The sequence below is a fragment of the Eretmochelys imbricata genome, chromosome 2 (genome assembly GCF_965152235.1).
Source record: "Eretmochelys imbricata isolate rEreImb1 chromosome 2, rEreImb1.hap1, whole genome shotgun sequence".
Classification (NCBI taxonomy): Eukaryota; Metazoa; Chordata; order Testudines; family Cheloniidae; genus Eretmochelys; species Eretmochelys imbricata.
In genome coordinates, this window is record NC_135573.1 from 156,258,977 (window position 1) to 156,282,878 (window position 23,902).

Genomic DNA, 23,902 nt, shown 5'->3' on the forward strand with positions numbered 1-23,902 from the left:
AGAGCAAAGAGGCAACTCCATCTTTCCAGAAAATGGGAGGAGCATCCTTGTAACTTCCTGCACATGGCAGGAGTTAAGAAAAAATACCTCCTGGTGCGGTACCTCAAGTTCACAGAGAAAGTATTGCCAAAAGGCACTAGAGGTTTTGGGGTTATAGTTATACATGGACTGGAAGGGACGCAGTTTCCAGGAACACTGTTTTTTTTTTTATGCTGGACTTTCTTGTGTGTGTGTTAGACCTGCTCAAAATAGCATTCATTTCAATCTATGAGATCCCTTTTGGTGAGGATTTTCCTTGATCTATTTTTGTATTTTTTTCCCCTCCCATCTTGCCTTTTCTTACACATTTCTCAACATGGGGGGGCTATATTTTCAGTGAGGCTCATGTCTCTCAAGCTCTCATTAAAGTTAAGACAGAATCTCTTCTCATCACACTATTTCTCTCTACATTACACTGGCTATGCAATAGTATATGTGCCACATCACGTAACAAGGTCTTGCTGCTTGTCCATGGAGATTTATTGCTCCTTCTTTCCAGTTTCTAGATCACATTAAAATACGCTTAAAATACATTAAATAGTTTCCTAACTTTTCTTTACCACATAGACAATTGTTGTATTTGCCACAGGGATGGAAAATGTCCACACAACACTCTGTGAAGATGTGGTCCAATTTATTTCATTACAGTATTTGTATGACAGTAGGACCTAGAGACTCCAGCCAGGATTGGGCCCCATTTGGGCTAACCACTGTACAAACACATTCAGAAGCAGTCCATACCCTAAAGAGCTTTTTCTAATTATAAAATCATTTGTGAACCCCTCCATCACAGTAACAGCTGCATAAGACTCCAGAGTGATGGCACAGGTTATCTTCCAAGTTACCTTATCATACCATAATTTATTTGCGCAGTACACATGGCTGTGTGAACTGATCACACTGAAACCTGAGACCACATGAAAATTACATGGTTTCTATGGAAATCTAAAACTCATTCTGGTTCCTTGTCAGTGAACTTTAGAGATTTGTGTTGACCTCAAGCAGGCCCAAAACTTCTTCCTCCAAATGACTCAGCCTGCTCCTTCCTTATTTTGATCTTCTGAGGGTTTGGGGGAGAATAGCAGCCTTTGGCCCTGTGCCCGCAAGGGCTGGGAGGGAGACACCAGTGAAAGGAGGACACTCAGGCCTAAGAATAGTAAACTACGCTTTATTGAAGGAAGGAAGGAAGAACTTACGCTCCAATCTGCGCGGAGAGCCCCTAGGATGCGCGGAGGGGCTGCAGGGGACTCTGGCCGTTTGGGACAGTTGATCAGGCAGGACTCTGCCGGGGGGGAGTCCTCTGCGGCGCTATATTCTCCGCGCTTATCTCGGGGTTACATGGGGTCAACAGCTGGTTACATTCTTATATGTTTGCTTTATGCTTATTATATAAACTAACTTGTTTACAGGCAAAACTATGCTGAGCTATGCGACAATATCTTTTGGCAGGGTCTATCAGACAAAGTTAATTGAAACTGCCTGCATCCTCCGCTTACATCCAGTCACATAGTCCACCACTTAGTTCCTCGCCAATCTTCCACAACCTTGCCCCTACAGGCCCCCTCCCTCACCTCCATATTTCTTTAGGGGAGCAGCTACCTGACATCGAGCCCTTCCCTTGGGGAGGAGAGTGGGGAAAGGAAACTCAAGGGGGGAGGGGACACCAGTGTGCCATCCTCTAAATCCATGGGATGAATCTTTAAAAGGAGTTGGTAATCTACCTTGCACACTCACATCCCTGGATTTCTGCTGCACTATGAAACTAGAACTATGAAATACTCCTTCAGTCCCACTGCTAGCACTTATGTGACTTACCTCACTCTGGGGTCAGATATCACAGAACACTCTGGAACACGTGCACAACAGAGACACAATAAAGCCCTGAAGGCTGGATTACTGCAATCGGGTGGTCTATGTATGCATAAGGTCCTGTCAGCAGTTTTTGCACCAGATGCTATCTCTACTACTATGATGACCTTCTTGAAGGTGGGCACACTCTTAAGTCTGCATGGCACACATACAAAATAGCACACTCTCTCCCACCCAAACTTCTGATTCTCCAGTGTATATGAAGCAGTGATTATGTGCAATTCAAACCCACACAAGCAAAGGCAGAAACTACCACTGTATTAATAAATAAAAAAATAATAATAACAATAATAATACCTCACATTCATATAGCATTTGTCATCACTAGATCTCAAAACAATGTACAAAGGAGATAAATATCATTACCTCCATTGTACAGACAGGCAAGCTAAAGCACAGTGTTGAAGTGACCTGTACAAGGTCACCCAGGAAACCAGTGGCATAGCTGGGAACAGAACAAAGGTCTCAATCCTAGTCCAGTGCTCTGTCCACTTGGCAACACCGCCAGAAGACTCATTGCTTGGATGAATAACTTTCACCTAATTTTAGTAAAGGAAAAATTTTTGTGATGCCTTATTAACTTGTTGAAAAAAACCCAACGGTTTTCCTTTGGATTAGGAGAAAGCAACAAAGAGAGCATGTTTTGCAGTTCTACTTTATGAAGAACCTTGAGATAGAACTGCATACAAGTACAGTCTGTCTTGCTCTTTTAAATTGCTCGGATATGTTTGCTCTGAGCATTTTTCAGTTTTGAGCACAGGTGGGCTGCACTTAACCTTCAATAAACAGGAAGAATTGGAGATATGCCACAATCTACTGCAACATTGGTGAGTCTCATGTTTAAAGGGCAAGTGCTATGCAAAATTAGAGCCAAATTCTGCACTCTCTTACACACAATGCAGCTCCTTTGACTTCAGCAGGGTTACATGGAGTGCAAGACAGATTTTGGCCTAAAGCATTATTTGCTGGTTAGGAATACGGTATTTTGATTTTTTTTTAAACATAGCATCTCGAATCCTTTGTTTGATTTAGGGCCTTTCCACACAAGGAACAGACTAAAAGCAGGTCTGTGTGTTTTTAACTGGATTAAGTAGCTTGATTTAAAAAAAGCACTTTTTTTAGTCTATCCCTTGTATAGAAAGAGCCTTAGATAATAAGAAGAGATAACATTTCTAAGATCAGCAATTGCCCTAATGGTCCTGAACATGGACATCCTGTTGCTAACAGACTAATTCATCATCTCCTGTCTATCCCCTCTGGTCTGGTAAAACATACAAACACAGAAAATGAATTATCATTTTGGTAGCCTGTGTGCATAAGATTTCACAGAAAATGAATAGATGGGGTCTCTAGTGAACTTGTGATACTTTCCTTAAGAGCTAGAACAAGGCAGTTGCAACAAGTGTCGAAAGACATTTTGTATAACAGCTTCATAACAGGGACATGAATTTTAGCTCACTTTAAGATGTATCTCACTCTGCATAAAGAAATGGAAGGCATTTGAATATTTCCAGAAGTTGCATTTATCCCCCATTTCTTAAAGAGAAAAATGATATTTGCTTCTAAAGCTGTAACTGTGTTTAAAACAAATTTTGAAAAGTAATTTGTTTTTCTTTTGTAATCATTTGTATTCTTTTTGGATTTTATCAGTTATTTATTTGTTGTACTGGCTCAACTGGCAGTACAACCTAGGATACTCCTAGTGCTCACTCACTTCTCACGGATACAGTTATTTTGTTTTCAATTCTGACTCATATTTACAGAAGGCTATGTAAGAGGATATACAACAGTGGTTTTTAAACTGCGGGTTGGAGCCGGACCTGCTGCTAGCCCCTTCTGGGGCACAACATGGTCCGCGATGCCAGGACAGGCAGGAAGCCTGCCTTATCACCCCGCTGCGTGGCTGACCGGGAACCGCCAAAGGCAGTGCCGGGTTTACAATGGCGTCAGTGGCGCCATGGAGCCGGGCCCATGCTCATAAGGGGCCCCAGCCTGCTCCACTTGCACTGCGCCCCGAGACCCCACTGGCTCCCCCCGCCTACCACTTGCTCCTCTTGGCCTGCCCACCACCTGGCCGAGGGCTTCTCTCCGACCCCTGGCCCCACCCCCCCACCCCACTCCCCCGCTCCTCTCTGCCCCCTGGCCGGATCCCAATGCATCTCCGGCTCCAGGAAGTCTCTGCTTCCTACCACCTGTGGGGCACCCAGACCTGAGTCGCCTGGGACTGGTGCAGAAGCCCGGCCAGTCTCAGCCAGGTGGGGGTGGGGGGAACAGTGTGGGGGGCTTAGCTGGGCCTCTCCAGGCAAGTGCGTTTTGAGGGAGCCCAGCCAGGGCCGGCTGATCACGTCACTCCCGAGGGGCCAGAGCGATTCCCCACCTTGGGACCAGCCGTGGCTATGCTGCCGTCTCAGCCTCCCAGCAGAGCAGGTGAGTGTGGCTGGAAGGCAGGGTGTGGGGGAGTGGGTCTCTGGGGTGTGGGTGGAGATGGGCTGTGAGGGGGCACGGAAAACGTGTGTTGGGGCACTAGGGAGTGGGGGTTCTGTGGGGGGTGCTGGGCAGTTGTGGTGGGGCTGTAGGCAGGGCGGCGCTGGGCAGCAGTAGTGTTGTGCAGGCCGCTGTGCATTTGTGGGATGGGGTGGGGGAGCTCTGGGCATAGTGGATGCAGGGGGGCTCTGGCCATAGGGAGTCAGGGGGATGTTGGGCGAGGGGGCGGCTGTGTGGCACGGCATGGGCACGCCCCCCAGGGGAAGGGGCATGCTGGCAGCACAGGGCCAGGTGGGCCACTGTGTGTCTGGCAACTGACGGTTTGTAAATAGTGGCCTCGCACTGGGCTGGGTGGAGCGAGGCCACCCCCGCCATGCCATGCCCCATTGCCTCTGGCTGGCCCCTTGGTCTGGGGACTGACCTCCCCGTGCCATGCACCATTGCCTCCATTGGGGCCCACAAATATGTTTGGGGCCAGGCCCACAGAAGATTAATCCAGCTCTGGCCCGAGGTAAAAGCCTGTGCCCAACCCCCTGCCCCAGCCCTGAACCCCCCCAACCCAGAGCCCCTTCCTGTACCCCAAACCCCTCAGCCCCAGCCCAGAGACTGCATCCCCAGCCCAGAGTCCTGACCTCCTCCCACACCCCAACCCCCTGCTCCAGTCCTGAGCCCCTCTCAAACCCAGAGCCCCCTCCTACACCCCAAACCCCTCATCCCCCCCCCCAGAGCCTGCACCCCCTACCCAGAGCCCTGAACCCCTTCCACACCCCAACCCCCTGCCTCAGCCCAGAGCTCCCTCCCACACCCCAACCCCCTCTTTTGGGTCGCGGGCATCTACTATTTTCTTCAACTGGGTCGCCAGAAAAAAAGTTTGAAAACCACTGATATACAATATCTACTGAGTCACTCCTTATTGAATCTCCCCTAATGTGATGTTATTTTATACCACATTAACAAGATTACTTCAAAGAGCAGTTAGTGACAGATCCCCGGGCCATCCCCTCTGCTCAGCAGTAGAAAACACCCAAATTAAAAATGCCTTTCTTGGAGCCTGGAAAGTGGGCAGGGGGAGGGAGAAAAAGGCAGTGCCAGTTTTGCAATATTCTTCCACCCCTTCACTAGGGACCTTTAGAAGCTTATTTATGGGTTCTCAGCAAGGATCAGGCTCCTCAGAGCCTAGGGGTGGGGTTGGCAACCAGCTGCTCTCTGAAACATCATTGCCAGCTGGCCCTACAGACATCCAAATGGGAGTTATTGGGAGTTAAAGCTGCAGAGCCCCTGCACAGCTGCAGTGGATTCAGCTGTTAGGAATCTTGCTGAGTGGAGGTCAACAGCAACAGAGCAGCATAGAATTGCCTGCCCCTGGCGTGGTCATTTCTTGTCAAGAAGTATGTAGAGATTCTTTTCCTTTCAGATCCCCAGGATTCATGGAGTTGAAAGGCTGCCCCAAATACTGTACTGATTTCCTGAAAACGTAGGTAAAATCTGGGGAGTTTCCTGACTGGCGTGTCCTCCAGTGGGTTATTTTCATGGGAGGGGATGTTCTAGTCCTGACGGGAGTATTGCTATCATGTTCAATGTTCTAAAATTACAAAGCGAGAAGGCAGTCTGACTGCTAGGCTAGGAATTTAGAAATATCGCTACTAGGGCTTGAAAAACCCACTCACCCACAGCAAATAGCAATCTTTGCATCAATTTCTGCAGAACCTCGGCTTATCTTTTTTTTTAAAAATGCCCTTAAAGTTTCAAACAAAATCTTCTAAACATATCCCATGTAGTGATATCTGTCCGCAGGCTCAGAGAGATGGTTCTACCACCCACACCACTGTTTGGGAGCAGGGTGAGAGCAACTGCCTCTGTAAGGGGGGAACCTGGCTGGCATTGCAGATAAGGCAGGGGTGCTCAAACTGGGGGTCGTGAGGTTATTACACAGGGGGTTGTGAGCTATCAGCCTTCACCCCAAATCCTGCTTTGCCTCCAGCATTTATAATAGTGTTAGATATATTTAAAAAGTGTTTTTAATTTATAAGGGGGGTTGCACTCAGAGGCTTCCTGTGTGAAAGGGGTCACCAGAACAAAACTTTGAGAACCACTGAGATTAGGTGCTCGGTAGGAGGGGCACAGTTGCTGCTGTTAGGAGTACGGTTCTTTGGCCAGCCTGTGACTCTGAACTGAGTGAATCATTGATTTCTTTTGGTTCCATGGACAAACTGGAAAAACAAATTAATTTCAAACAGAAACAACTCTTTTGGTTTTTCTCAAAACAAAAAAAGTCATTTGAGTTGAAACGGAAAATTCGGAATGTCAAACAAACTGTCAAGTCAAATCTTCATTTCCTTCCTGAAATGTTGATTCAAAACATTTCAATATTTTCAAAACTTTTGTTTTCTGGCTTTTTTTTCCAGGTTAAAATATTTGCCAAATTTGACTTGAATTCATAAACAGTTTGGGTGCCTCCACAAATGCATTTTTCGGTAAATGTACTCTTCACTGAAAAAAAATTTGTTCTTTATAGCTCCTGGAGCAGAAAGCTCTGCTTGTATGGGGGGCCTCCTGCCAATACTGCCCCATCCTCCCACCAGAAGGTTGCGTGTGTAGGGCCAGCACAAATCAATTTGTTGAGGAGGTAAGGGCTGTTTAGCATTTACTTGTCCTAGGGAACTCATAAACTGATTTAGTTTGTAGCTGGTGAGGAGGTAGCATTAATTGAATGATTTGGTATTTGGGATGAGAAATGTGATCTGTGGAGCACATTACATTTGCACAGGAGTTTGGATCTTTACCTAAAGGGCTTTACAAATATTAATTAAGCTTCACAACATCGAATATATACTAGGAATCAGTTCACCTATCACTGAAATGCAGCCACCTGTATGGAACACACAGTTATTTAAAGAGCAAAGACCACAGAATGGTTCAGGACAGGAAATGAAGAATACTACATCAAATTGAAATTGCACAGAGAAATTAGTCAGTGAATGTAATTGTCTAAGAGGGAACAGGGCCAGGACATAGGGCTCAACACCCCTACTCTTATTGTATGCCTGGAAGATTTTTAATGATAGATGGTCAGGATCTCCAGTGGTGCTGGAACAATTTGTATAGTGCAGGTACGGAGAGATTGAACCAAACTGTAAGTCCTGTATGTGATGGAAACCACGTCAAGCCAGGGGTTGTAGCAGCACCTATGAGGACCTCACTTATATATCATATCTGAATGTACCCCCAGCAACACACACTGCCCACTGATAGCATGCTGGGTCACCCAGTGCTGATTCAAAAGGAGGAGGACCACCTATTAAGTAACCAAAGAAAATCCACTTCTGGGATGTATTTGTATAATGGTTATCTAAAAACTACACCCACAAGAACTGTCAAGATTGGCAAACTAACAAAAACCAGTAAGAGACTGGAAGTAATTTCAGAATAAAAGCCACAACTGACGCTCAATAATAAGTGTCAGGGAAACATAATTGGTTATTTATTACAGAGATTAATCTCATCATCCACAGAATTACCAGTATTCAAACATGGACCATGTCCATGCCAAGATAAAAAGATTTTAATCAAATTGTAATTGGATTGCACCTATTTTGATTTCCACCACTTTTGCCCAATTAAACATAATCTTTATTGGTGTAACACTGAGTTATTAATTTATCTGATGATTGTTGTTTTTATTCTACTACCATAAAAGTAACAAGGAGTCTGGTGGCACCTTAAAGACTAACAGATTTATTTGGACATAAGCTTTTGTGGGTAAAAAAGCACTTCTTAAGATGCATGGCCAAATAAATCAGTTAGTCTTTAAGGTGCTACCAGACTCCTTGTTGTTTTTGTGGATACAGACTAACTTGATAGCATAAAACTTGATACTTGATAGCATAAAACTGTTATTCCAATCTAAAAATTGTATAGTTAAATTTGGAAGTGGTGAACCAGGATAGGTATTTAAATCACAAACATATTTACTAAGGACCTAATCCATTTGAAAATGTCTGTAGCCTTCAGAGCCATGTGACTACAAATAGCACTCACTTGCTAGCCACGTAACATCTGACATAGAATGTATGTATCCTACTTCCCTCTGTTGGATGGATTAAGTCCTACTCAGGTTTTTGCAATTGTCTCACCTTTTATGACCAGATTTTCTAAAGACCTCAGCACTCAACATGATAAGCTGTCTGAAAATCTGATCCTAATTATTGGTGCTGAGTGGTTTTGACAATATGGCACCTGGTATATGGTCTTCCAAGGATTAAAGGCACAATTCAACTCCCAATAAACAGATAAGGTCAAAAAGCCCTACCATGACTGACAGCTAATGAAGATGTTTCTTGAGCTTAACTGGGAGAGGCCTGCATTTTTAAGAACTGAAAGTCCTCTGTTCTAGTTTCTAGGCCCTATATATGCCATTTATTGGTGACCATCCATTGTTTGTGTCAAAAGAAATGATTCAGCTTCACAGCAGTGAGAATATGTAAATAAGTTCCCCCATTTTTCATGCCCAACTAGCCCCTTATTTTTCTCAGAACAGTCAATATCCCCATGTGAGCAAGACAGTTACAAGTGTTCTAGTGGAGTAACTTCTCCTGTGTGTCCGCCAGGGGACGGCATGATTGAGGCCTGGCCTGGCCTGTGCTTAGACTATTTTTTTTTCAAGTTACCTATTTGTATTAGAGGAAACTTCTGTTCCACCATCTAAAAGCTATTTTACTGGAGTCAGAACTCCTCTTCTGCTATGTTTGGTTTTCAGTTCCTGTCAACTGTGTGTGTAGACAGAGCATTAATCTTTAAATTGCATAATGCCCTTCTTCCCCTTCTCTGAAATGCAGTTTCAGTGAGATAGTTTAGTATCTTTGCGGCATGAGCCCTTTCAAATTCTTCAGACTAACAGATATAAAATCAACCGGGTAAAACTCATATCCCCACATTAATAGACTCGACTGAACATAATAAGCAAATCTCCATCGGCTCCATAAATCTGATAACTAATATAAAGACATCATGCTGGCCCCAGGCCCAGTTCTGATCTCAGGCACACTGGTGTAAAACAGGTGTATTTCCAGTGACTTCAGTGGAATTTGTTCTGATCTACACCAGCATTAGAGATATCAGAATCATATCCACAGACTTCAGCCGTGCAAAGGGGACAGCTGTGGAATGTCTAATGCAGCAGAGGGGGTAGATTTCATCCTCACAACAGGGAGGAGGATACACAGCTGTGAAACCTATGAACCCTGCAGAGCCAGAGACTATATTCTGCTGAATTGTAGCCAAAGGCTGATCCTAACAGTTTCCTGAATATGGTCATCTAGGCAAGAAATACTTAACTTAATTCAATAAGCGTATTTATAACTACATGATTTGCCTCAGTTATGCTTACAGAGCCACACACCAACTGCAGTTTTAAAACTAAGGTGCTTATCATTATAAATATCCTGCTTCAAATACTGTATAGTTAGTCTAACTGCATACATAAAAGCAAAGCTACCTTAAATATTAAAGTCACCATATCTAATATGCAAAAAGGAGTATTTGTGGCACCTTAGAGACTAACCACAAGCACTCCTTTTCTTTTTGCGAATACAGACTAACAAGGCTGTTACTCTGAAACCTGTCATATCTAATATGGTAACTGGTTTTGTCTTATACATTTTGTACAGTATTTTTAAATCTAATGAAAACATTCCTTTGTCACAAAACAAAGAAACTCCTGTTATTGTATGCATAAAAGCCATCAGCTTATACAAGACAAAGCCACTAACATTTTTGCAATTCTTAAACCACAAGGAAAGATTTTAGCATACAAGCTTTGTTTACATAATCTACAGATTAAGTATTCACAACAAGCTCCATATAAATATTCACCAACCTGACTTTCCCATGACCACGTTCTTGATTGTTACCTGAAGCTTCTGTTGACTTAGTTTCTCTTATAAGATTAAGATGTGTTTTGAGCTGACTGTAATTTCCTTGTAGAGCTCCAAGCCTGCAGAGACTGCCTGCAGAGCTGACAGTGCTAGAGTGCGCTCACAGCACAAAGAAAGTCTAACTACACCCATTTATGAGCCTGCCCATGCCTTATAAGGAATAAGGCAAATTCTTTTCTGAGCAAGATTCCAGCTTAGAGTTGGGGTTATTTATCTTCCACAGAAACCAAGCAGCTCAAAAACCACCATGTGCATCCACATGCCAATTTAGTTTAGTAATAACAGACCATTTCTGATACACTAAGTTGTTACAAACAAAATACTGCACCATATGGGAACTGGCACAACAGGCTTCACAACAGTACAATAAAAAAGAAGTTAACTTACTTTAAATTGGGTGTGTCAACTTCATTAAGGTAAAAATAACTAGATATTTTAGAGTGTGACTGGGGCCCTGGGGGCATGGGTGGTGGGTATGGTAGGCAGGGGGAGGCTGTGCCTCCCCAAACAGCCTAGCATGGCCCCACCCACGCTCTGGCCCCAGGCCAGGCCCCCCATGCAGTGCCCAGTGCTCTGCCATGGCTGGCTTGCCTACCTCCCACACTCAGGGCAGCTGGTGCTGAGCTGGCGCACCAGGGCTGGGGGCGCTGCAGCTGTGCCAGCCGGCACTCTGGGGCTGGCCGTCCAGCACACGGGGCTGGGGGCGCTGCGGCTGCACTGCCCAGCCACCCGGAGTCTGTATATCAGAGGAAATAAGAATGTAAATCTAGCAAAACTACCAAGTCGTATAAACTGATTTTGAACTGGGGAGTCATCCTATCACATCCCTCATACTAAAGTTTTCATGTCTCCTACTGGTTTGTTACACTATCACCTCAAACAACCAGTTTTTGTTGTTGTTGCTGCTATTTTTTCTTTTTGGTATATAGATATTCAATTATGAATGTTTAGCACTAAGGACTTTTCTTTCCTATGTTTGTAAAGCATGTGACAGGGTCGGTCCAGATGGCTACAGGAGAGTAATAGAAGGCAGATATATTAGCCCCAGGTTAAGTTGGTCCCTTTTCCCTGGGTAAGGTTGTCATAAATATAAAGGGAAGAGTAACCACCTTACTGTATACAATGCAGTAGAGGGTGGGCCCGGGTTCCCCCCATCCCTCCATCCCCCGCAACTCCCTACTTCATACCAGAGGAGTTGAACTGGACTGTGGGTTCCACCAGAGGGGAAGGGCTCTGGCCTGTTCCCCAATCTACTAGGTGGATCAGCAGAGACTGCGGGGATTGTTCTTCTTCCTTTCCCCATGCTGGCCAGTGATGAGGCTACCTGAGTGCACGGCAGATTTGAGCCACGAAAGTGGCCAACTGAGGGCTACTGTGAACCTCTGAGGCGAGAAAATCCGCCAATAAGCGCAGGACCCACCAAGGCAGAGGAGGAACTTTGTCACAACTCGTGTCAGGAGTGGGATTTGGTGCGCACAGCGCAGCAGAAGGAGGGTGTTATTATTTAAAAAAAAAAATGAGAGGGTTTATTTATTTTTTTTCACCACCATGGAGGAGGTAGTGCGAACACTGATACAAGCCAAAGCTGCCCAGCAGGAGGCTACCCGTGTCCAGGCAGCCGCCCAACAGGAGGCAGTATGGCTGCAGCAAGAGACTAATCGCCATCTGATGGACCAGGCTGCTCAAGACCGTGCTATGTTGAGGGAACTGGTAAATCAAGTGAAAGCCCTTACGGAGATGAACCACGGCCGTGATGGGACGCGGATCATACGGGCCAGCAATTGCCTGCAGAAAATAACGGGGGAGGATGACACAGAGGCATATCTCCTGGCCTTTGAGAGGACAGCCCTATGGGAAGCCTGGCCTCAATATCAGTGTTCTGGCATCCTCATCCCATTCCTGTGTGGGGAGGCCCAGAAGGCCTACTATGATCTGCCTGAAGAAGCTGCAGCAGACTACCCCCAGCTGAAAGCAGAGATTCTGGCCAGATCTGGGGTAACGACTGCAATGTGGACCCAGTGGTATCACGAGTGGAGGTACCAGGAAAACAAAACCCCATGGTCCCAATTGTTTGACCTCATCCATCTCACACGAAAGTGGTTGCAAACTGAGTCCCGAAGTCCGGAGGAGATACTAGAGGTTCTGGTCATCGACTGGTACATGAGAGGACTACCACCAGACCTTCGCGCCTGGGTAAGCCAGAACGAACCCTCCACCTACGATGAGATTGTCGCACCGGTAGAGAGGCGAAGGACTGCGAGGGAGCTGACCCGACCAGTTAAGGAAGAAGCATCCCGGGTTAAACTAGCAGAACCACGCCCTAGAGCTCGGGTGACTGGGCCACGAGGAGAGCCCAGATGGAAAAATAAAGGGGCTGAAAGCCCACCAGAAGCCACAAGGAGTCAGAGCACTGAGGGGGAAGAGGATCGTGATTTTGACTGCCCAAAAGAAGAGACCTGGGAACTCCTAGCGCTCCATACAGATGTTACGCCTGCGGGGAGTGGGGACACATAGCTGCACAGTGTCCCAATGCTGCGGAGCCTATGCAGTGTAACCTGGGGAACTAGGCAGACCCATGCTCCCTAATCCACCTTGTGGGGGTCGAACTAACCCCACATATGTACACCAGACCAGTGAAGCTAAATGGCGTAGGTACCGCGGCACTGGTTGATTCAGGGAGTGCTATCACACTTGTCTCGGGGAAGCTCGTGAAGCGTAGTCAGCTGCTGTGGGCTAAGCGTATGGGGATAACATGCATACGGGGACAGTTGGTTATTACCCCACCATCCCAGTAAAAATTGAGATTCAGGGGAACACTACTGAGGTAGCAGCAGGTGTAGTCCCTAAACTCCCATACCTGGTGCTCATAGGGAGGGACTTCCCAGGGTTTGGAGACTTACTCCCGGGAGGGGAATTGGAGAAGGGGGGAAACCCTAAAGTCAGTGAGGCATCCACAGTAGACTGTCAACCCCTAATCTTCTCTGAAATATCCCCAGATTTGTTCTCCACTCCCAGAGAGAGTAGAAAGTCGAAAAGGGAAAGGAGGGCAGCTAAGGCCTTGGAAACCTGAATGCTGACCCAAAGCCAGAGGGTCACTCTCATAGGGAGGTGGACCCGAGCAGCTGAGAAGAAGTCCACCCAGGAGGAAGAAGCATCCGAGTCTGACCCACAGCCTAACGCCTCTGAACCAGTAGAGGCAACAGAGACTGACCCCCTAGATCTCGGGCAGATTAGCCCCGGGAGAGGAAATTTTGGATGGAACAAGGCTGAAGACCCAAGGTACGACAACGTTAGGAAGGAGGTAACTGAAATAGATGGGTCCCCGTGGAAGGAAAAACCCAGGGACCAGGACCCTACTTCATAATGAAGAAGAATCTCTTATACCGGGTTGCACCAGTACAGGGGCAGAAGGTGCACCAGATCATAGTACCTCAAAAACACCGGAATGCTGTATTAAGTCTTGCCCATAGTCATCTTTTGGGGGGGCATTTGGGGGTAGAGAAGACCCTGGCACGGGTCCTGCAACGATTCTTCTGGCCCGGAGTACATGAGCCAACCTAGTGACAAAGGATGTGGAAAAAGCTAATGTACTCAATGCTTTTTTTGCCTCTGTCTTCACTAACAAGGTCAGCTCCCAGACTGCTGCGCTGGGCATCGCAACATGGGGAATAGATGGCCAGCCCTCTGTGGAGAAAGAGGTGGTTAGGGACTATTTAGAAAAGCTGGACGTGCACAAGTCCATGGGGCCGGACGAGTTGCATCCGAGAGTGCTAAAGGAACTGGCGGCTGTGATTGCAGAGCCATTGGCCATTATCTTTGAAAACTCGTGGCGAACGGGGGAAGTCCCGGATGACTGGAAAAAGGCTAATGTAGTGCCAATCTTTAAAAAAGGGAAGAAGGAGGATCCTGGGAACTACAGGCCAGTCAGCCTCACTTCAGTCCCCGGAAAAATCATGGAGCAGGTCCTCAAAGAATCAATCCTGAAGCACTTACATGAGAGGAAAGTGATCAGGAACAGTCAGCATGGATTCACCAAGGGAAGGTCATGCCTGACTAATCTAATCGCCTTCTATGATGAGATTACTGGTTCTGTGGATGAAGGGAAAGCAGTGGATGTATTGTTTCTTGACTTTAGCAAAGCTTTTGACACGGTCTCCCACAGTATTCTTTTCAGCAAGTTAAAGAACTACGGGCTGGATGAATGCACTATAAGGTGGGTAGAAAGTTGGCTAGATTGTCGGGCTCAACGGGTAGTGATCAATGGCTCCATGTCTAGTTGGCAGCCGGTGTCAAGTGGAGTGCCCCAGGGGTCGGTCCTGGGGCCAGTTTTGTTCAGTATCTTCATAAATGATCTGGAGGATGGTGTGGATTGCACTCTCAGCAAATTTGCGGATGATACTAAAGTGGGAGGAGTGGTAGATAAGCTGGAGGGCAGGGATAGGATACAGAGGGACCTAGATAAATTGGAGGATTGGGCCAAAAGAAATCTGATGAGGTTCAATAAGGATAAGTGCAGCGTCCTGCACTTAGGACGGAAGAACCCAATGCACAGCTACAGACTAGGGACCGAATGGCTAGGCAGCAGTTCTGCAGAAAAGGACCTAGGGGTGACAGTGGACGAGAAGCTGGATATGAGTCAGCAGTGTGCCCTTGTTGCCAAGAAGGCCAATGGCATTTTGGGATGTATAAGTAGGGGCATAGCGAGCAGATCGAGGGACGTGATCGTCCCCCTCTATTCAACATTGGTGAGGCCTCATCTGGAGTACTGTGTCCAGTTTTGGGCCCCACACTACAAGAAGGATGTGGATAAATTGGAAAGAGTCCAGCGAAGGGCAACAAAAATGATTAGGGGTCTGGAACACATGACTGATGAGGAGAGGCTGAGGGAACTGGGATTGTTTAGTCTGCAGAAGAGAAGAATGAGGGGGGATTTGATAGCTGCTTTCAACTACCTGAGAGGTGGTTCCAGAGAGGATGGTTCTAGACTATTCTCAATGGTAGAAGAGGACAGGACAAGGAGTAATGGTCTCAAGTTGCAGTGGGGGAGGTTTAGGTTCGATATTAGGAAAAACTTTTTCACTAGGAGGGTGGTGAAACACTGGAATGCGTTGCCTAGGGAGGTGGTGGAATCTCCTTCCTTAGAAGTTTTTAAGGTCAGGCTTGACAAAGCCCTGGCTGGGATGATTTAATTGGGGATTGGTCCTGCTTTTGAGCAGGGGGTTGGACTAGATGACCTCCTGAGGTCCCTTCCAACCCGGATATTCTATGATTCTAAGAAGTGTGGAGGTACTGTGCATCCTGCCCAGAGTGTCAGCTGCACAGTCCCCGTCCCCACTTGAGGGCACCTTTAGTACCCCCTTCCCATCATAGAGATCCCCTTCGAGCGAATAGCCATGGTCCTAGTGGGACCCCTGGAGAAGACAGCCCAGGGCCACCAATATATACTTGTTGTTCTGGATTATGCTACTCGCTACCCAGAAGCCGTCCCCCTGCGGAACACGGCCTCTAAAACGATAGCTAAAGAGTTGGTGGGCATCTTTGCCCGAGTGCGGCTACCAAAGGAGATATTAACAGACTAAGGTACCCCATTTGTGTTGAAGCTAATGAAGGACATCTGTACGCTGCTCCATATCCATACCCTGAGAACTTCAGTCTATCATCTGCAGACTGATGGTCTGGTAGAAAGTTTTAACCGAACCCTCAAGGCAATGATAAGGAAAGTGGTAAGTTGGGATGGGAAGGATTGGGACACCCTATTAACCTACCTTATGTTTGCAATCCCGGAGGTACCTCAGGCCTCAACTGGGTTTTCCCCCTTTGAGTTCTTATACGGACGCCACCCCCGTGGCATACTAGACATCGCAAAAGAAATCTGGGAAGAGGAACCCAATGAGGGGAGAAATATACTGGACCATTTGTTGCAGATGCGAGAACGGATAGCCCGGGTCACCCCTATTGTATGGGAACATTTGGAAAAGGTGCAGGAGGCCCAGCGAACCCATTACAATCGCCAGGCAAAAGTCCAACAGTTCCAACCAGGGGATCGGGTGATGGTGTTGGTACCCACGGCAGAAAGCAAGCTTTTGGCCCAATGGCAGGGGCCCTATGAGGTAGTTGAACCCATGGGGGAAGTAACCTACAAGGTGTGGCAGCCAGAATGCTGGAAACAAGAACAAATTGATCACATTAACCTCTTAAAGCCTTGGCACCAACGAGAGGTGTGTGTAGTGACCCAAGAGACCCCGATCCAGGGAAATAACATGCAGAAGCAGATCAGGATATCCACTGATCTGACACCAAACCAGAAGAAGGAGGTAACTGAGATGATCAACCGATACCAGGACGTGTTTTCAACTAAATCAGGTCGGACCACCAAAGCATATACCACATTATCACAGACCCTGGGGCAAAGGTAACTTTAAGGCTTTAAGCAGCAAAAAGGGAGGAGATCAAGGAGGAGTAAAAAGGATGTTGGAGCTGGGAGTCATTGAAGAGTCCCATAGTCAGTGGTCAAGCTGATTGTGTTGGTGCTCAAACCTGATGACACCATTAGGTTTTGTAATGACTTTTGCCGGCTGAATGAGATATCCAAATTCGATGCATACCCCATATCAAGGAGTTAGTTGACCGCCTGGGCAATGCCCGATTTTTGACCATCCTTGATTTAACAAAGGGATACTGGCAGATTTCCCCTGCCAAAGATGCGAAAGAAAAGACGGCATTCTCTACCCCAGAGAGTCTGTTTCAATATACTGTTCTTCCTTTTGGACTGCATGGGGCACCTGCCACCTTCCAGCGTCTTATGGACAAGCGCCTATGGCCCCATACCAGTTATGCAGCTGCATACCTGGATGATGTGATTATTCACACCCACGACTGGGAAACCCACTTGGAAAAGGTGAAAGCGGTTCTGAACACGCTAAGACAGGCTGGCCTCACAGCCAACCCAGCCAAGTGTGATATAGGGCTAGCCGAGGCTAAATACTTTGGCTACATTGTAGGAGGGGGCATGGTCAAGCCCCAAATAAACAAACTAGAGGCTATCCAAAATTGGATCTATTTATTTTAACAAAGAGAAGCTTAAGGGGTGACTTGATTACAGTTTATCAGTACCTACATAGGAAACAAATATTTGATAATAGGCTCTTCAATGTAACAGAGAAAGGTATAACAGAATCCAATGGCTGGAAGTTGAAACTAGAAAAATTCAGACTAGAGACAAGGCATAATTTTTTAATAGTGGGAATAATTAACCATTGGAACAATTTACCAATGGTCGTGGTTGATTCTCCATCACTGATAATTTTAAAATCAAGTTTGGATGTTTTTCTAAAACATATACCCTAGGAATGATTTTGGGGAAGTTGTATGGCCTGTGTTATACAGGAGGTCAGACTAGATGATCAGAAAGGTCCCTTCCGGCCTTAGAATCTATGACCTGATCAGAGAATTTTAAACTATGGTTAATATTTCCTCATAAATCAGCCCCTCCATATTGGTAGCCTTTTTTGCTCTTTCCTGAATTCCAAATGATATATAACTATTTGTTTAGCTGCCCAGAACTAAGTATGCAGAATTCCAGATGCAGTCTCACCAGATTCATAGTTCACCTTCCTGGTCTCAAGTATCATGAGGGTTAGTCATGTTAATCAGTGTCAAGGTTCCTTCCCCACTCTGAACTCTAGGGTACAGATGTGCGAAGCTACATGAAAGACCCCCTAAGCTTATTCTTCCCAGCTTAGGTTAAAGAATTCCTCAAGGTACAAACTTTGCCTTGTCCTTGAACCCTATGCTGCCACCACAAAGCGTGTTAAACAAAGAACAGGGAAAGAGCCCACTTGGAGACATCTTCCCCCAAAATATCCCCCCAAGCACTACACCCCCTTTCCTGGGGAAGGCTTGATAAAAATCCTCACCAATTTGCATAGGTGAACACAGACCCAAACCCTTGGATCTTAAGAACAATGAAAAAGCAATCAGGTTCTTAAAAGAAGAATTTTAATTAAAGAAAAGGTAAAAGAATCACCGCTGTAAAATCAGGATGGTAAATACCTTACAGGGTAATCAGATTCAAAACATAGAGAATCCCTCTAGGCAAAACCTTAAGTTACAAAAAGACACAAAAACAGGAATATACATTCCATTCAGCACAGCTATTTTACCAGCCATTAAACGAAAGGAAATCTAATGCATTTCTAGCTAGATTACTTACTAACTTAAGGAGTTATGAAGAGCATTCCTGATCTGTTCCCGGCAAAAGCATCACCCAGACAGACAGACCCTTTGTTTCTCCCCTCCAGCTTTGAAAGTATCTTGTCTCCTCATTGGTCATTTTGGTCAGGTGCCAGCGAGGTTATCTTAGCTTCTTAACCCTTTACAGGTGAAAGGGTTTTGCCTCTGGCCAGGAGGGATTTTATAGTTCTGTATACAGAAAGGTGGTTACCCTTCCCTTTATATTTATGACAATCTGTATCCACAAAAACAACAAGGAGTCTGGTGGCACCTTAAAGACTAACAGATTTCTTTGGGCATAAGCTTTCATGGGTAAAGAAGTGGACTTTTTACCCATGAAAGCTTATGCCCAAATAAATCTGTTAGTCTTTAAGGTGCCACCAGACTTCTTGTTGTCTTCCTGGTCTATGCAGGAAGTCCTTAGTTGCACTGAACTCTTTTCTGCCCGGTTCCGTTGTAAATTCATAAACTAGTTTGCAATGTTCTAGAATGCCACCCAGGTCTCTTTCAACCTTGCTGCTTTCCTATTGTCTTCCTCCCACTGAATATCTATGTTTCATATGTTCTGCCTTGCTGCATTAGTTTGCATTTTTCCTCAATATAATCCCATTTGTGCAATTTCCTGATCATGCTCTTTATTTCCTTTGGTATTATTTCTCATTTCTCAGTGAAATATTTCTCATTTTAGTATAGTCTTCCATTTTAACCAATGTGCTATTTAATACCTCTTTCTAACCGTCCTTACAAAGGATGTACCTAACACCCACCTCTACATTTTGGTCCAGTTTATACTTAAAAAGAAAAAGAGTTGTCTTTGCTTATTCCATTTTAAAAAACAGGTTCAGTCTGAGATTCATTAAATTTTTTGCTTTGTCACTATAGGCCTCACAAAAGTCCAAACTGGCTTCCCCGCCCCCCCGAAAATCTTCCAGTAATTAACACCAAAACAGCTTTATAGGTAATAACAACGCTGATATAGACAAGGCATCAGCAGTCAGTGGTGTTTCAGCCACTGTGTTGAATAGACTTCTTCTGAACAGGGTAAAGCCTGGTCTGTGCTAGGAATTTACATCAGTATAGCTACATCTCTCAGGGATATGAAAAATCCACATCCCTGAGATATGTAGCTATACCAACCTAACCTCCAGTATAAATAATGTTAGGTCGACAGTCAACCTGGCTACTGCCTGTGGGTGAGGTGGATTACCTATCAAACTGGGAGAGTATATCTAATGGGGTCTCACAGGAATCAGCATAGGCGTGTGCAGCACATTTCATTAGGGTGTGCACCCAGGGAATTTTTTTTTTAAGTCGAACATTTATTGAATACTCAATCATAAAGGGATAGCTCAGTGGTTTGAGCATTGGCCTACTAAACTCAGGGTTGTGAGTTCAATCCTTGAGGGGGCCATTTAGGGATCTGGGGATAAATTAGGGACGGTACTTGGTAGGATGATTTAATTGGGGATTGGTCCTGCTTTGAGCAGGGGGTTGGACTAGATGACCTCCTGAGGTCCCTTCCAACCCTGATATTCCATGACGAAGCCAATTCTTGTTCAGTGTACAAAATCGTGAGTCGAGGCGCTGTTGGGACATTGTACTTAGTTTTTTACATGTGCTAGTTTTGAAAAGGCTCTTTCACATGAACAGCTTGTAACAGGTAAGACTGCAAAGCATTGAATAGATTTGTAAAAGGCCTGGAACATGGAAGATTGATCTGATTCCTTTAGCCAATCAAGCCACTCTCTGGTGGTGTTCGTAGTGCTACCTTTAGGAACAGATCCGTCATAACCCCGAAGCAATCCGACTTCAGCTTCCAATTCATCCAAGGACACTTTAAATTTGTTGGCAATGATTCTCATATCGTCCCTGCCAATGTCTAAGCTCAGCAGTTTTCCCATTGCAGTCACAATTTTACAAGTCTGCTGTTCAAATTACTGGTCAATGCCGGTAATCATTGAGTCTAGGAGTGGGTAAAATGAAGTTATTCTCTCTGCTCCTCTTTTGTATCAAAGTGATGCTGGGACTCAAACACGTCATCAATATGAGTGGACGTTTTTCTCTTCTTAACTGGGGGAACCAATATATCATTCTCTACACCCATTTTCACATTGTCATTGAAAATAGACTGAAAATACTCTGGGCCACTTCTCATCGCAGCCAAAGAGTTACGCAAGCTTTTCACCCCTGTCATTGCAGTAAGTAAGTTGAGATCTGGAGCTTGAAGAGCCTTACTCACTTTTACCACCATCTGGAGAATAGGGTGCTTCATGTGAAGGGCAAAGATGAACTTGAATGAATTTAGTTCATGGATAAGGCCCCTGGCTTTTATTTTAGCGTCAGCAAGGTGAGTTGTTTCGATAATCTCTTGTAAAGCTTGTGAAATGATGGAGTAGTTTTGTTTTACAGCAGCCACTGCTTCTACTCTGCAGGCCCATCTTGTGTTTGATAGTGACTTCAAAGTCTTCAACTGGGATCCTACTTGTGAAATCTTCTCCATTACTGTATGTCGCACAGGATTCCCCTCCATGAAGGCATAAAGAGTCTGAATAACACCAAAAAAATCAAAGACAGTTCTGTTTTGTTTACTTGAAGTGCATGCATCTACTAGGATGAGGTTCAAACAATGCACACAGCAGTGTACATAGAGTATTTCACTGTTTCTTTACATTTCATTTAAACTCCTGCAGTACATCCAGACTGATTGTAGATGCCCCATCAAAACAGATAGACATCACTGATGACCAGTTAATTTTAAGAATGCCAAGGATGTCATTTAGTTGGTCAAAAATAGACTGAGCATCAACTGTTAATAGTCTCTGAACAGTCAGAAAATGTTCAACTGGACTATGTTTTTCATTGTCAAAATACCGCAACACAACGGACATCTGTTCATGGTGTTCACAGTCAGTAGTGTCGTTGGCAATTATTGAGACCATTTTTCCATGTGGTGAAGACAGGATCTTTTGTTGCACAACGTTATGCAAGGCCACAATTAAATCATTTTGGATGCAATTACTCAGACAGGTAGCGTTTTGAGGAGATTGTTGCACATGCTTTGCCATTACAGGATCATATTTTTGGAGCATATTGACAAGATTTAGAAATAAACCTTTCTCAAAACTGTCAGCTTTTTCATTGTGACCCCTGAATGGTCTCCCACCTTTCGCCAAACACAGAACAATGTCAGTCAGTCACTCCATTACAGTTTGGTTATGGCACCGTTCTTCTTGTTTAGACAGATAAGCCTGCTTGCCCTCATCCAACAATACATCAATAGGTTTCCCTTCATTAAAACTTGACCATGAAGAACAGCTCAACCCATGAGATTTTGACAATTGGTGGTTTTAAAAACATTTGTTAGCCCTATGCCAGTTTCTGAATTCCTTATCAATAAATGCTGGATCAGTGTGACCTTTGTTTGTTGCATCATTAGAGAAGAAGAAACGGCAGTAAAAGCAAAATGCTGCATCCTTTGTTGAGCTACATTTTAACTACCTATACTGTTCATACCAATCGGACTGAAAACTTCTTTGTTTATTCCCTATTTTACTTCTAGGAATCATGCTCAATCTAGGCTGATAAGGACCTCTAGATAATCAAGACCGGCATTCTAATCTATTTTTTGGAATATCACAGACCGGGTCATCAGATGGAATGTTTAATGGCTTTGAATAGGAACTACACTGACCTGAACTAAGAGACAAAGTCTGTTTCTGTTGGTCATTACTCAGTTTATTGCACACACTGGAACTGGTGGCAGCATTATCTTCATGTAAATTCTTAACCAAGGTATTTGCACTGCTATCGGCACATTCATTATAATTCAGTTTGTCTGCTCCTTTTCTTAACAACGAACTGATCCATATTTTAAAATTAAAAGGGGGTATAATACGATTGAATTAAAACATAAAGCCACGGGCTTGTTATGCTATTTCAGTAGAATACACGCAACAAAGATTACAAACACTGTAGACACTGCGCTGGGCACACCTGATGCGGCCACTTGTATAGGTCAAATAATTTTCTAGAATAGTAGTCGGAGGAGGAGGGGAGGACCAACGGTAATGCGGCACCGCAGTAGTGGAGACGCATGCTGCAAGTGAACGCAGGCTTTCTATATATTTCTACAACATCTATATAACACAATTTGGCGCTTATTGCATAATACAATAATCCATACTTTAAAACTAAAAGAGCGTATCATGCAATTAAATTAAAATTCAAAGCCACTTTTTTTCAGACATTAGGGCAGGGGTCTCAATCTAAAAATGACCATGAGGGCCACATGAGGACTAGTGCTTTGGCCCGAGGGCCGCATCACTGATACCCCCATCATTGCCCCCAGCCCCGCCCCTTCCATGAGGCCCCACCCCGCCTCTTCCCACCCCTTCCCTGTCCCCCATTCCAACCCCTTCCCCATATTTTTCCGTCTGATTTTGTAAGCAAGTAGTTTTTAAATGAGGTGAAACATGGGTATGCAAGACAAATCAGCCTCCTGAAAGGGGTACAGTAATCTGGAAAAGTTGAGAGCCACTGGTCTTGCAGGTTCCAGAGAAGCAGCAGTGTTAGTCTGTATCCACAAAAAGAAAAGGAGGACTTGTGGCACCTTACAGTCTAGCAGGCATTACATGGGCCTGCCATAGCACAGGGGGCCTGACCTTCTACTACTTCTTGCCACCCATTCCAGCCCTACATTTCACTGCAGTTTGTGCTAGGCCACCATAAACCAGGATTTGTACTGGTGCAGCTTCCCCGCTGCTACAAACAGGCCCAGTATAGGCAGCGCCTGAGTAAGGGCAGCTGCAACTTGCTCCATTTATGCAGGGTCGTGTTTTGGCCGCGCCCCCGGAGAGGAAGCCCCTGCCCCAGTTCCACCTCAGCGGCCCCCAGCACCGCTCCCCGTGCGGGTGGTGCGCTGCCCCCAGCAACTCGCCCCGCCCCCAACGGGCATTCTGTTACATTTCCGCGGGCGCTGGGGGGGAGGGGCGCGGCGCGAGGCTCAATCTCGGCGCGAGCGGGCGGCGCCATGGACCTAAAGGCCCCGCCGCGGCCCTGGGCCTTCCTCTCGCTGGCGACCGCTGCGCTGCTGCTGCCGGAGGCGGCGGGTGAGTGACCGGGCCCCAGCTTCGCCTGACCCCAAAGAACAGGGAGCGAGGCGGGGCCTCTCTCGAGTGACGTCAGCGCCCGCCTAGCCGGGAGATCCTCGGGCCGCGCCTCCCTGGCTCCGGCCAGCGGCCCCGCCTAGAGGCCAATTGACAGCGGCGTCTCCGCAAGCTGAGGGAGTCCGCGCTGCGCCTGCGCGCCGGACGCTGAAGGCTCAACCGGGCGCTCGCGCGCGCGCG

General features: G+C 45.8%; 1 protein-coding gene across 1 annotated transcript in view; it reads right to left on the bottom strand.

Moving 5' to 3' along the window:
* The window catches only part of GLIPR2 (GLI pathogenesis related 2), a 41,966-nt gene extending 31,551 nt beyond the window's left edge, over nucleotides 1-10,415 (bottom strand). Inside the window, exon 1 of the mRNA XM_077810878.1 lies at nucleotides 10,268-10,415. Within this exon, the coding sequence (XP_077667004.1) occupies nucleotides 10,268-10,280 (13 nt within the window). The 5' untranslated portion in view covers nucleotides 10,281-10,415. The remainder of the gene's footprint in view (nucleotides 1-10,267) is intronic.
* Between the last annotated feature and the right edge of the window lie 13,487 nt (nucleotides 10,416-23,902).